Source organism: Ctenocephalides felis, unplaced genomic scaffold (assembly GCF_003426905.1).
Source record: "Ctenocephalides felis isolate EL2017-DRISC unplaced genomic scaffold, ASM342690v1 CF-g0.4_SCAFFOLD_01170, whole genome shotgun sequence".
Classification (NCBI taxonomy): Eukaryota; Metazoa; Arthropoda; class Insecta; order Siphonaptera; family Pulicidae; genus Ctenocephalides; species Ctenocephalides felis.
In genome coordinates this window covers 53,446,378-53,462,051 of record NW_020537324.1, presented here as the reverse complement: position 1 = coordinate 53,462,051, position 15,674 = coordinate 53,446,378, and the positions used below count along the sequence as shown (strand labels likewise).

At 29.9% G+C, this 15,674-nt stretch overlaps 1 protein-coding gene across 1 annotated transcript in view; it reads left to right on the top strand.

The window, feature by feature from the left end:
• LOC113367375 overlaps positions 1-8,029 on the top strand; it is a 30,744-nt gene extending 22,715 nt beyond the window's left edge. Inside the window, exon 8 of the mRNA XM_026608986.1 lies at positions 7,115-8,029. Within this exon, the coding sequence (XP_026464771.1) occupies positions 7,115-8,029 (915 nt within the window). The remainder of the gene's footprint in view (positions 1-7,114) is intronic.
• Positions 8,030-15,674: the final 7,645 nt, after the last annotated feature.

Genomic DNA, 15,674 nt, shown 5'->3' with positions numbered 1-15,674 from the left:
AACACTTCATATTCTTCGAATACCTCATTCCAGCAATTCGCCCTAAGGCCCTAAGGCACGATGCCATACACCATTAGTTTATTGAGTAGTTTTAGCGACTAATTTAGCTTTTATAGTATCACATACAATTAATTGAAATAATATATGAAGTGTTCTTTACAATTTATATAGATCATATTGCATATTGAGATATTTATACGTATTTATTTTAGTCTATGGTTAACAGAAATATTGCAGTAATAATTTACCATGAATTTTTCCGGAATAATTCACATAATATAGTGAGTAGTGGGTGAATAATGTATCGGACATAGAATCAAATATAATTTTTGTCGTTGTGTTAGATTTGCAGGTAATTGTTTTTGATCGCTTGCGATACGAATATCACGATCTGCAATCCAAGCATTCGAATTGTTAATACCATATTCACCGTGTGCCTACGTGAACAAAATTTTAAATCGCCGAACAAAATAAATGATATTGCACAATCACATACATACATTCGTTACAGATCCTGCAGATTATGTTTTTTTGGACCGTACGTAAAAACCTTTCACCACGTATTAACAAAAAAGATTAATTTATGATTGCAATAATTTTATTGTCATTTCGATGGACCGTTTGTATTAAAATTATATTTTTAATTATTATCAATAACTTTTTATGGAAGTAATAAATGTTACAGTATATTTTTAAATACGTAGTATCTACGAATAAAATTAAAATTAATTGAACTCGTCAAAGTATTTATTAAAAATAACTATATATTTTTATTATATAAGATATTTTACCTCTCCTGGAATATTCCACAATAGGAAGTTTATTGTGCCCAAAGCTAAATTATATTAAAAATCATAACAGTCAATATATTTCATATTTTTATTACAATTTCACATTTAGAATTGTTAATTGAAGGACTAAATCGTTAAACAAAAGAAGAATATGTGAAATGCCGAAATTAATAACAATTTGTTTTGCGACGTTAACCTTTACAGGAACCCGGATTAAAATATGTCATGGTCAAGTGTAATAAATGTTCTCAATCACGTGTCAAAGTTGACGTTTTGATATCTAAATTGATTGCCCAGGATTTTTCATATTTTTTATCTTTATTACTATCACCGTACGTGTGAATATTACGCAAAACGGTAATTGTGTTTAAGAAACGAATTAATGCTAATTGGTGGTTATTATTGCGGGTCAAACCCATTTGTCATGATCATTAGTTTATTGTTGTGTATAAAATGTTCTCATTTTGTTTGAACAGCAATCAGAACTTTATTATATACTATAAATGGTGTAATTATATTCCTTAACTTTATTTTTTATTTAGCTTTATTTATTTATCCTTAACTTTATTTTTTATTTAGCAACCCAACGGTTAACCTATCTCTATTTAACTATATACTGATGTCTGTAATTTGAAGCAATGTTGGCAAAAGATTTTTTCTACTTCATACTATATACTCAAATTAAACCAATATCGTTACTGCTTGATATCAGGCTGTCGGAGGCAATATCGAATCTAAACCCTTCCATAGGAAAACAAACCTCTTGCAACATATTCTTTGATCAGGCCTATGTTCTCTTAACAAAATAATGTTTATACTCTATTAAAAATAAAGTAGATTATTAATAAGTAGATTAAGGGCAAGTTAATAAATTTCTTTGAATTAACAATATACATTTAAATGGTTAATTTAATATATTTTAATATACATTGCAATCTGTCTTTTTTTAAAGACATGAGATATTTCTTGCAGACATATAGTAATTCTTTTATTAAGCTTCACTATGATTGCTCATTATGCTTATATTTTTTATATTTCAATTCGAATTAGTATGTTTGAATCAACTTTTTACCGTATTTTTGTGGAAAAGCAATTTTTACTTGAAAGCAATTTTTTATCTGAGTTTACAAGTAAAATTTGGTATTCCTACCGCTTGATATCAAAAACCCTAAAACTTTGTGATCGTAAGGCTAGAAGTCTTAGTACTACGCCACAACATCCCATTGACTTCGAAAATCAATAAAAAAAGTACATTGCGTTTTATACAAACAATATTGGAAATATTTTAGACCACAGTTTTCAAATTTAAAATTTCAATTCTAAAAATGTTATAACTTTGGAAATTCAAAAAAAAAAATCAACAGAAGTGGAACTAGAAGTAACACTGACTTTGTATCAGAAATTAGTATAAACTAGTGGTGTGTTGCACTGTACCTTAAGACAAGTTGCTGGAACTTTCTGCACCGAAAATTAATTTTTTTAAAAAAGCTTCAAGTTTTTTCAAAAACTTTGCAAAAATGAGATTTTTGTGAACCTTGAAATTTTTGAAAAAAAAGACTTTTTTTTTAAGAATTGGAAATATTTTTCTATATATTGAAATTTTTGAACTAATTTAAAGTAATCGCACTGCGTAAGTTGCGTAAAGACAAAATATCGAAGCGCGTAAGCGCCGCGTAGTAGTCTAACAGATAAACATTGAAACGGAACTCATAAAATTGTAAACATAATTTATACTTATTATTGAAAACTCTATAAAATATTTGATAATTTGATGTGCATATGCCTAATAATCATTTTTGACCGCAAAGTGGCATTTTTTTACTTTTTTTATTGAATCTCCGAAACCGCTAGACCTGCCTACCCAAAAATTTAATCACTTCTTTATTTGGGTAATACAAATATAATGTTTTTTGAATTATTCAAATCGGAAGCTCTTTCAGTTCTGTTAAAAGCTGAAGTACCGTTTTTTGTACTTTTTGCCTCGTATCTTCAAAACGCCTGGACCAGCCTTTGCCAATAACTAATCAGCATGTCTCATTAATTGGAATTGAATGTTTTTTTACTTATCCAAATCGTCGGCGAAAATTTGTATCCGAACACACACATCCACGCGCACATATATCAATTTTCTCCATGGTATTCCAAAATGTTCAGAAACATTTGAAACGTTAATATATGCAAAAAAAATTATTTTCGATTTTTTGCGATTACTAGAACTTAACCTACGGGAACTTAATAATTATATTAACAATAATTCAAACAATATCATTTAGTGATATAAATCTTTTAAATGAACTCATAAACCAATTATTAATTTTACTGAACACTATGATTAAATACTGTCAACTTTTCTTAATATTTTTTTAACGAGGAAGCATGATTCAAATAGATTGCCTACAGGTACATTCGTTTAAAATTACTTGGACAAAAGATCATTGAATTGTAAAAAAAAGTCGACCTTCATAAAAAATGTCATATTGATTAATAGATCCCGGTAACCTTATAAAGTTTATTTTGAAATGCGTAATTATCAGAGGAAATATCTAAATTTTATATAGATCAGCTTTTGATCTTATTTGAATATAATACAAATATTCCTGCAGTAAAAACGTACTACCTGTTTCATATACCGCTAATTTGTATTTCATTTATCATAATCGCCCGCGGCATAGGCGGATCTCAAGGTCGTTTCGATCTCATGGTTGTTACATTACATTTGCGATTTCTTCCATACAAAAAGACAAGAAGGTAAAAGTAAAAGAAGCTTTTTTACATTTTTATGATACATTTTTTTTACTTATATAATTAGTTCACTTAAATTATGTTGATACCTAGATTTTCATATGAGGAGTGATGGAAATGGTAAGGCGCGTTGGCCTTTTAACCACAAGGTTCCGAGTTCAAATTTCTGGTTTCCTCACATATTGATATCAAGCAGTAGCTAAATGTATTTTACCTTAAAATTATGATTCATAAATATTTACTAGTGAACATAGGTTTTTGTGCATTACATTATTCAATAAAGCTAAAATATTATCCCAATTAGTAAAGTTCAACCAATGGTTCTAATAACAATTAGTAAAAATAATCACTACAAATATTTACCACAACAAGAAAGTTTTATACATCTAAAGATTTTACGATATATTTACTAATAATATTTTGCAAATTGCTGTTGCATTTGTTAACTTATTAACTTCTAGAGAGAAATTTATGTTTTTACCAGAAATTTCGATTTACCATTTTTATTTGTTCTCAACGTTCTTCTTTGTTTGACACTGAAATTAGAAAAAGTATTTTGCGTGTGTATGTAAGTCACAATTCGACGTTTTATCCACGTTTCCTCAAAAACAGCTGAACGGATTTCAAAGAATTAAATGTCATTCGATGTAACTCCTTAAGGACATTGATGCATTTCGCAAGATGACCGACTAGGACATTTCTTCAAAATTAATAGAAAAGTGCAAAACTTTTTATCCATGTTTTTACAAAAATGTCTGAATTAGGATTGAAAATTTAAATAACGTTAGAAAAAATTTCCAAACTTGATAATTGTGCTGATTAGATTCAAGCAAAAATTTCTTCGTAATTTAAAGGTCATTCGTTTTTAATGAAACTTACAATCCTACTTATTTGTTACAATGGCATTTCTTAAAATATTTGTGATTTATATTTTAGTTTGTACATTTTTTAAAATCACATCTTATATATAAAAATGGATTGCAAAATGTGTTGGTAAGCGCATAACTCAACAACGCCTGGACCAATTTGGCCAATTCTTTTTTTAAAATGTTCGTTGAAGTCCAAGGATGGTTGTTACGGCGAGAAAAAAACGAATAATTGGCGGGAAAATTCTAAAAACAGCCCTTTTCTTCTTTAATCGAGTAGGCAACGCAATTTGTAAAAAAACAATGATCTATGTCATGACATTTTGTGTAGTTTTTGATAATCTAATTTTGAATATATTTATATAAACATAGAAATATCTTTCTATTAATCAAGCTATATTGGCAGCCAAAAACATTGATGTAAATTAATTAAATTTCAAAATTCAAGAACAAATTACAGGCGAATCAGTTGATTCGGCAACTAACCAAGACGATCTACCGGAGTTTTTAAACTCGCTGGATTTGCTAGGATTGTCACCTCATAATTTTCAATCAAAGGTTGGATCGGCAATTATAATGTTGCAAAATATCGACCAACTATATTCAAAAGATAGTATAAATCAGAAGAGAGATGTTCTCGCACCATGCATCCCAATGCGTTTCCAGTGCGTTTATGGTATCATTAAGTGTTTGTGGTATTAATTTAGAAAACCCATGTTTCTCACATGGAAAATTGTATGTTGTTTGTTCCCATATTGGAAAACCATCAGATTTGTTTGTCTATGCGCCAGGTAATCAAACTAAAAACATCGTTTATCACAAAGCACTACAATGAAAATTGAACTGATTTTTGAATTATGATTTACATTATTAAAATTACTTACTTTTAAATGCTTATAGTGTTTTATTTAATTATTTTTAATTCACAACGAATTATTACCAGGGTGACGGTTCTGTTCAGGATAATTTTTTGCAAAGAATAGAAAAAAGGTAGGCACAAAACACCGCCACATTACAATTTTTTTTGACAGGGCGAAGTCTGTCGGGCCGGCTAGTATGCAATAAAATTATAGAAGATAAATTTAAGGTAAGTACATGTTTCTTATTCCTTCTTTCACAATGATGAAATTTCACTACATTTTCATATTAGGCAACATTTATAATAATTAATGATAACTTTCAAAAATTATTTTTCGATCATATAATAATTTCATGTCTTTTCTTAAAAATAAAATCAATCAAAAATAATTCTACTGTTTTTAATTTATGCTATTTTTAATTATTAATTGTTATCAATTAAATTATGATCTGACATAATTTCTCAATCTGAGAAAGAATTAAGTGTGTAATGTGAAACTTTTAAAGTTTTCATACTGAAATTTTATTCAATAATGCAATCTTCAGGCCATGTCACAACTGTATAGTGCATTTTTATAGATATAAGGTTGCATTAAATTGATGAGTATCATTTTATCAATACGATAGAACCAATAGAAACTTTCAGGTTTTATTATGCTACCCTGAGTTGGATAATATGCTAAGACAGCCAAAAACGTCTTCTGAAAATCTCAAGCAATATTATATTATACGCATTCTATTCACTGCAATTAATCATACTTCATGTCAAGTCAGTATGATAATTTATCGTAAAACATTATTTACAATGATCGAACATTGGTTAAATCGACATGCAAAAAATCGGTATATCAAGAGTTTTCACAAAAAGATTAAATACTATGTTTTTTCGATGGAAATACAGCCAGAGTTGCATATCTGTAGTATAGTATTTGAAATTCAGATTGTTCTGCAAGCTTTTAAGAGCAAAACTTTTTCGAATATGTTGAATAATTATTATTGAAAATAGCAAAATTAATTACACAATTATTGTCGTAAAACATTATTTACAATGGTCGAACATTGGTTAAATCGACATGCAAAAAATCGGTATATCAAGAGTTTTCACAAAAAGATTAAATACTATGTTTTTTCGATGGAAATACAGCCAGAGTTGCATATCTGTAGTATAGTATTTGAAATTCAGATTGTTCTGCAAGCTTTTAAGAGCAAAACTTTTTCGAATATGTTGAATAATTATTATTGAAAATAGCAAAATTAATTACACGTTACATGATTTGTTTAAAACAAAATTGCGAACAATTCTGTTTAAAAAAGATGCCACATTTAATAATACCAGATTCTTTATATTGAAAAAAAAAATCATTATTTTGCAAGATATAAAGATTGTTATTTGATTTTTATTGAAAATCATATCTTTTTAATGCAAATATTTTAAATTCTATTGATAGATAAAATATGGTCAATATAAATTGTATTAATTGACTTCTTTATTAAGATTGATTATAAGGAGCCGTTGAACATTATGCAAATTTGAATATGGTATATGAACTATATTTGTGTGGTTGTTGATCATGAATAATTAATATGTAATGTCACTGATATCGGACTGGCGATTCGCATATAAAAGACTTGTTCGCCCCAAAGTTGACATGAATTAAATTTCGTTCTTCATTCAAGAAACATCACAGCAATGGCATTCAAGGTGGGTTTATATGTGGATAAATTAATATTTGTTATTAAATTTAGTTAATGACAATTGATTTTGAGAAAAAATTGATTTTTGTTATCAATTAAGATCTTTATAATTGATTGATTGATAAATTACGCACAGAATTAAATTAAGTTGTTTGTTTTTAGCTTTTTGTTTTCGCCGCCGTATTGGCCGTAGCACGTGCTGGAGTATTGACAGCTCCAGAAGTACACAGCTACTCCACAAGCTACTCAGCACCATTAGCTTATGCCGCTGCTCCAGTCGTCGCCAAGGCTCATTTGGCATATGCTGCTCCTGCTCAATATGCCTACGCCGCACCTGCTCAATATGCCTACGCCGCACCTGCTCACTATGCTACCCCAGTTGTAGCTAAACCTGTAGCACCAGTCACTTATGCCGCCGCTGCACCAGTTGTCACTAAAACCGTAGCACCTGTTACCTACGCCGCCGCTGCCCCAGTTGTCAAGACCGTAGTTGATGGACCAGCTGAATACAGTTTTGGATACTCCGTACAAGATTCTCTGACTGGAGACTCAAAAAGCCAACACGAAACCCGTCTTGGTGACTCTGTATCCGGATCATACTCCTTAGTCGATGCTGATGGCCACAAGCGCACCGTAGACTACACCGCTGATGCCGTCAATGGATTCAACGCTGTTGTTCGTCGTGAACCTCTTGTACCAGTTGTAGCTAAAGTAGCTGCTCCAGTTGTAGCTAAAGTAGCAACTCCAGTCGTTGCCGCCCCAGTAGTAGCCAAGACCGTAGCCGCCCCAGTAGCTTATGCTGCCCCAGCTCCAGTTGCATACTCCGCCCCAGTATCATACGCTGCTGCTCCAGTGGCCTACGCCGCTGCTCCAGTAGTAACCAAATCCTATGCCGCTCCAGTGCAATACACCACCTACGCTGCTGCTTCTCCAGTTGTAGCAAAAACTTTTGCTCCAGTAGCTTACGCTGCTCCAGTCCATTATGCATCTGCTCACTACGCAGCTGCTCCAGTTGTTGCCAAAACCTTAGCCTACGCCAGTCCCGTCCACCACGCCACCACTACCTACCATCACTAGATTTGATATACGACCTTAGAATGAAATTTGTAAAGAATAAATGTATTTAACACATAAATATTCTTTAATTTATGCGAAACAATTATCATAAAGAAGAGTTGAAATATGCTTTCTTTTATTTCAGTATTTATTCAAAAAAATCAAGGCATTTTTTAAAATGCATGATGTTCATTGTCTGTAAAATCAAATCAAATTCACGAAATCACATAATAAGGTGATTTATCACATTCTTTACTCTAACTTATACAATTTCTCAGAATTATATGTATAACCTACATAAAAAATCGGTTAACTAACTTACTTAATTACATAAATTGAATGACGCTCGTTAATGACCTTGTCAGCGTGCCAACAGATGTGAAATAATATCAAAGTTATTACATTGATGTCTGCCAGAACTCAACACGCGTTGGGCACGTTTTGTTCGAATTGTTTTGGATTACGATACCGAAAATCACTTTCACGTTTTTTTACTTGTGTCCGACTGGTTCAGTATTATTATTTCATCGGGCGTTCTGTTACTTTTTTCGGTAAGGCCGTCCATGCACGTACCAATTTGGCGTAACCGGTGTGACGAACATTTTGGAGTAACGAATATAAAATAAACAGAACAAATTTGATGTGCATAATATTTTTACCCAAATTTTAGTAATAAATTTTACTTGATTAAATACAATAATATTTTACAACTAGCTGTAAGTGGAATTCTGTCTTAAGTCAATTAAGGCATCGTGCCTTAAGGCAAATTGCTGGAACTTCCCGTACCAAAAATAATTTTACTTCAAAAATTAGAGAGAAACTATAAATTTGACAAAGAATTACTTTTTTTGAAAAAAAAAATTTTTTTTGAAAACAAATTTTTTTGGAAAAAATGTTTTTTTCATTTTGACATACTTTGGAAATTCTGAACTGTTTTTCAAAGCAATCGTAGTGCTTTATCTGCATAGAGACAAAATGTCAAAGCGCGCAACTGCCGCGCCGCCGTCTAACGGATAAGCATTGGTACGGAACCCATAAAAATGTAAAAAAAAATTATACTTATTGATAATATCTTTATAAAATATCTGATAATTTGATGTCTAATGATCATTTTTGACCGCCAACTGGCATTTTTTTTTACTTTTATCATTAGATCTCCGAAACCGCTAGACCTGCCTTCATGAAAACTTGATCAATTCTTCATCTTGTCAATACAAGTAAAATGTTTTTTGAATTATTAAAATCGGACGCTCCGTTCTCTTAAAAACTGAGTTACCGTTTTCGGCACTTTTTGCCCCGTATCTTTGGAACGGCTGGACCTGCCTTCGCCAAAAACTAATCAGCACGTCTCCTTATCAATACGAATCGAATGCTTTTTGAATTATTCAAATCGGTTGATCCGTGTTCCCGAAATCGTCGACGAAAATTTGTATCCGCACATACATACACACACGCACATACATACATACATACATACACACACACACACACACACATACATACATCCATTTTTTCTAAGGTATGCCAAAATGTTCAGAAACCTCTGAAACGTAAAGATATATAAAAAATTTCATTTTCGATTTTTTTGCGATTACTATAACTTGCCCTACGGGAAGTTAATAACCATGTACTTTGCTTGTTTCATAAATACTGCTCAGGTTATAACCAAAATTTTGAATAATCCACAGTTAATGAATTATCGATAAATAATCCACATTTATCAAACTATTAAACTATTTATTAACTTCCCGTTAAGGTAAGTTATTGTAATGGGCCGAAAATCGGAATTGAAATTTTTTACATTTCTCGACGTTTTGAAGGTTTCTGAACATTTTGGCATACCTCAGAAAAAATGGATGTGTGTGTGTGTATGTATGGATACAAAATTCCAGTCACGTTTTAGGGCGCACGGATCGACCGATTCGAATGGTTCAAAAAACATTCGATTCCTATTGATAGGGAAAAGAGCTGATTAGTTTTTGGCAAAGGCAGGTCCAGCCGTTTCGGAGATACGGAGCAAAGAGTGCAGAAAATAAAAATCGAAATTTAGAGAGAACGGAGTATCCGATTTGAATGGTCTAAAAAACATTCAATTAGTAATGATTGGGAGAAGTGTTTATTAATTTTTGGCAAAGGCAGGCCCAGTCATTTTGAAGATACGGAGCTAAATATGTAAAAAATGGCAGTTTTTGAGAGAACTAAGTGTCCGATTTAAATGATTTAAAGAACTTTCTGCTTGTCTTAACAAAATAATTGATTTTGGAATAAAAAAATTTTTCCATTTTATTTTTTTATTTTTTTGTATATCGAAAATATTTCAGATTTTATTTTTAATTCTGACTATAGTTCTAATTCTACCTCTGCAATTCAGTTTATATAATTCTTATAAATATTAGACAATGTTACAATATTTATAATAATCTATTTGAAAACATTCAGTATTCCTCGAACATTTCGTTACGGTACGAGAAGTTCCAGCAATTTGCCTTAAGGCACAATGCCATAAATGCCTCAAGACAGAATTCCACTTACAGCTAGTTAAATTTTAAGTTTTTTGAGATTGAATTATTTAGGGAAACCAGTAATTCGATCAAGGTGAGGTTTTGTGCATTTTATTTCTATAATTTTAACATAAATTTTACTTAAATTTTACTGTCTCTCATTTCACCCTAATTTGACTTTGAAATGTCCCTCAAGAAAAATACGGTTGACATGATTTAGGTAATGAAAGTCGCCTGAAACAAGAAAACCAAAATGATTTAGTTTTTTTATGACTTTGGCTATCAAACAAGAAAAATGCAAAATGCCAAGATTGCAATATTGGTTTCTCTGCGATTTATTTTCCAAGAACAATATCAAAAACTTTTTGGGAAAAAGCTTTATAGAAAATGCTGATTGCAATTCTATAAATATAACGTTCTACTTTCACTTTTGAGATTTTAGAATATATCACAATACTTTCTAGAACATATCTAGAAGATACATGGAATTTAAACTTTTAAATTTATATTAAAGCTAAAAATAATTTAGTAGTGACCTCGATATAAGGATATTACCGGAATTTTAATAGAAGTAATCGATTTCGTCATGTTCTAATTTGTTATGTGAATTATCCTAGTCATTTATAATATTTGATATTTAGAGTAATATGTAATTTAAAATATTATGAATTATATTGTTGATTATTATAATATTAAAATATATTTATCAAATTGTAAAGCTTTGAAAATAATTATACCCCATCATATGTTAATGCCAAGAAAAGCATAATTTACACAATAAATCACTTATTAATTCATATATTGAGAAATAGTCTCCTTAAAAATAACCTCAAATGATGCACTATCCAATGCCTTTGCTGAATTTATCAAACATCGTTTAGTTTGTTTTCGCGAGAAGAAATGTACTAATATCATTATAGTCTGACCTACATACTCGGATAATAAAAATACCAGTAGACAATACATCTGCTGCAGCTTGTTACTGCTGACTTGGACAAAAAAGTCTAACTATTCTTTTGAAAAGAATTGTTTGTCATTATAATCTGGTCATCATTAGACATAAATCCATTTGCGAATTTTTATTTTTGCAAAACTCTTAACAACATTTTTGGATTCGAAACTTCAAGCGTGGAACAGTTCAAATGGTACACTACGTTATGCCTTTCTGACTTGGGTGTATCAAGTCTAAATATACTTCTGAAAAAAAAATTTATTACTATTCTCTGATCTGGTTTATCATTATATTTCTGCTATTTTGTGACAAAATTTTAATTCTTTTGGATTCACTATTATTGGCATCATTGGGCACTGAGTGGGCAGCAAACGTTGATTTCTGGTGATGGAAGTAATTTTCACCAAAATGTTTCCCATCTCTGCCAAGATCGGTGAGGTATGTGCGTATTGTATAACTGTAACACATGCGCGAGGAGATAACTATCTTCTAATACATGTTGTCTTGAAGGCAACGTCGGTTCTCGCCTTTTTTGTACCCGTTCTGTACATGATCCCGTGTGTCATAATTTCGTTATTGGAGAATTGGACATTCCGCATGGCAAGGTTGCGCGGACAAAGATTTGTTAATTTCGAATTAATCGTAATCGTAAGGCGCGTTTATAACAATGTGCCAAATTGAAGAGTGATTTTATTAATGATCCGCGTTTGTCGAATGTGCAGATGTTTGCGAAATATTTAATCTGCAGCTGTCCAGGCCGCCTTAAGTGATTGCAAAGGAGTTCTCATTTTGAGTTACATCAATTTCGATTTGTTTTAAAACAAAACAAAATGATATAAGGAATGATGCAATTGTAAATATATGGTGCATTTTGTGAAATGTAAATTAGTGCACTCTTTTGCATAAATTTGCACATCAACGTTTTCTTAACTTCACGAAGCAGAATTTTATATTTTATAATTGTTATTGGAATTAATTCTGATTTTTATATTCAAGTACCTGCAAATATTCAATTAAGTTGATACTTTTCAAAAACCCGGGACAATCCGAGATAAAAGATCCAAATCCGGGACACAAGGTGGAAATCCGGAACTGTCAAGGCCAAACCGGGACGTATGATCACCTCAAAATAAAAAAAATAAAAATTGGTATTTGATTCAAACTAATGCGGAAGTTTTTGCTGAATTTTCACAATCTGGTCATATATCATATTTTTTTTTTTTTTTTATTTTATTTGTATATACTATTTCAAAAGTTAATTTTGTTTATGTCGGTATGAACAATATATGGAACACTTTCAATTTATTAAAATTCTCAAATATAGCAAATATTAATTTGAATTTTCTCTAATATAACTACCGTATCATTTTATAATTAATATTTCATCATTGTATATGTACACAGATATACATACAATGTACTTGATTATTTTATTTATTAGTAATTTTCTGATTATTTGTTAATTTGCAAATTTTCTGGTTATTTTTAATATCAATAATCATATTAGATATTAGATTGATCAAAAATTTATCATATATAATTAGATGAAAAAACTACCAAGCAATTTAAAATTTTAGTTGATTGATTTTTAGACATACTTTGTTTGTTTGAAAGTAGCATTGATTAGACAGTAAAATTTGACCACATATTCACGGAAGTTTTATCAATCAAATTTTAAGTTTATAAATGGTAAAAGAAAAATATGTATAGGCTTGTCAATACTAATTATTCACAATTGTGAATAAAAATTAATAAATATTTATTTATCTATAAAGTGCTTCTGATTATGTATAAGTTTCTTAGTAAATCTTTTCACCATTTTTTGGTTTCATCATTTTATATTATGCAGTTTTATACATGTATGTAACATCGGTTAAATTTTCTATTAGATCGAGATTTTAGATGGTTATGTATGGTTTCAATTTTCTGAACAGAAAACCATTGTAAGTTATTCTATAAATTATTTATTTAATTTAATGAAGATATGGGATGTGCCCTACTAAAGGAACTATCTTCATCTTCAATTCATGAAGTATCTTGAGAAACCAAGTTTTTAATAGTTCCTTAAAATTAGCTTTAACAGTTCCTAAGGAATGAAATAAATATTTGTTCGAGAATAATAGTATGCTTCTAGCAAATAATTTTCTAGAATGATTTTGTGTCCTAAGACTAAGAAATGTGATATGTCCATCTTCAGGAACAATCTTCATCTTCAATTAAGAAACTATCTTGAGAGACCAAGCTTTTAATTATTTCTGAACAATTCCTGCAATGTAATTTTAACAGTTTCTGAAAAATTTCCAAAATGTAATTTTTGAGTAAAATGGTATGCTTTTAGTAGATAATTTTCTAGAACGATTTTGTGGACTATGACTAAGATAAAAGATATGTCCTTCTTCAGGACTATATGACTATCTTTATCTACAATTCAGAAAAAGGTTTTTAATAGTTCCTGAATAATTCTAGAAATGTAGTTTTAACAGTTCTTGAAAAATTTTCAAAACGTGGAATGAAAACTTAAATAAATATATTTTTGAGAATTTTTTTATGCTTTTAGTAGATAATTTTCTAGCATGGTTTTGTGGACTACGCCTAAGATATAGATATGTACAAGAACTATATTCATCTTCAATTCAGGAACCGCAAAAAATCTTGAGAAACAAAGTTTCTAATAATTTCTGAACAATTCCAAAAATGTAATTTTAGCAGTTTCTGTAGAATTTCCTAATCGTAGTATAAATTAAATAAATATTTTTTGAGAAAAATGATATGCTTTCAGCAGACAATTTTCTAATACAATTTGGTGGACTAAGACTAAGATATGTGATATGTCCTTCTTCAGGAACTATCTGGAGAAACCAAGTTTTTAATATTCCTGAAATGTAATTTTAACTGTTCCTGAAGAATTTTCGAAATATTTTTTTGAGAAAAGTGGTGTGATTTTGCTGAATAAGTTTTTAGCAACACTTTTATGAATAGCAATAATTACTTGAGTTTAACCAAATTTCACTTACGATTCTCAAAATTAAAAATAGCTTATTCTAATAAGAACATGTAGAACTAGCAGTCGTAGTACATACTTTTAGTAATTTTTATTTGTCCATATAATTTTTAAACTTCCTTTTCATTGATGTGGAATTTCTGCATTTTGCAATCTATGATTCAATAAGCTCGTGCCAATTCATTACGTTAATTAGTTCAATGGCATAGAGAGTACTATTGGTCATCTTTTGTTCTGCAGAAAGCACTTAATATTCTATACCCGTAGGTGTTGTACTAGATACCTATTTGATTCAATCGTTTTCAATGTAAATGCTCTTTACTGCCGTCGAAATGTTTAGACATACGTAGTAACCTAAGAGTTAGTAGTAGTAACAGTTGAAAAAAACAATAATAAAACTTATTGTTACTCTTAGATAATTGTTTTTTCTTTCTTATAGGTTTTGATAATTTGATATGTTGTAAACACCATTATAGAATTTTGAATCTATAACGCCCAATCAAAAAAAAAGTCATGGCTACATAAGGTCGTTGCGATAACTATTGTTCGATTTAGATTAATATAAGACTTTTTAATTTAATAACAATTTCCTGCTCCGACTCGTTCTTGGCGACTCTGCACTTTTTTATAATTGAGTTTCTGTTCCAATAAGTGATTAAAATTTTTATCTTTATTCCAATATAATTTTATGATATAGATTTTATTATATTGATTATGTATGCATCCTTGAGAGTAATAAAAATCATTTCGATTTCGTCAGTAGAACTAAATTGTTTTACTCATTCAAATTGGAAGAAATGAAATGTGCTTGATGACAACTCAGTGATTTGTAATCATAATGAAAGTAAAATTAAGAATACTGTATACTCAATTTCAATCAATACAAGTTTCAAAATGAAATTCCTTAAATGATTGTCATGGTTATAAATTTTTTTAGTATTTTTTTTATTAAGACAATTTTTTAAATGAAAAGAAAAGACAATCAATTTCGAGTTGGCATAAGACATTTGTATAAACAGTGCAAAATGTTTTACATAATATTTAAAAATTTTGGGTTCAACGTAATGATTAAAGTAATAAAATTGCTGACAATAGCTCTATATGAAAATGACACGCTTTTCAAAATGCGGAAGTTTTGTAAGTTTCAAAAATGCATAAGCATTTGGAGGACAAAAGGATTAAATTATATCTAGGCAAATGCAAAAATGGAAA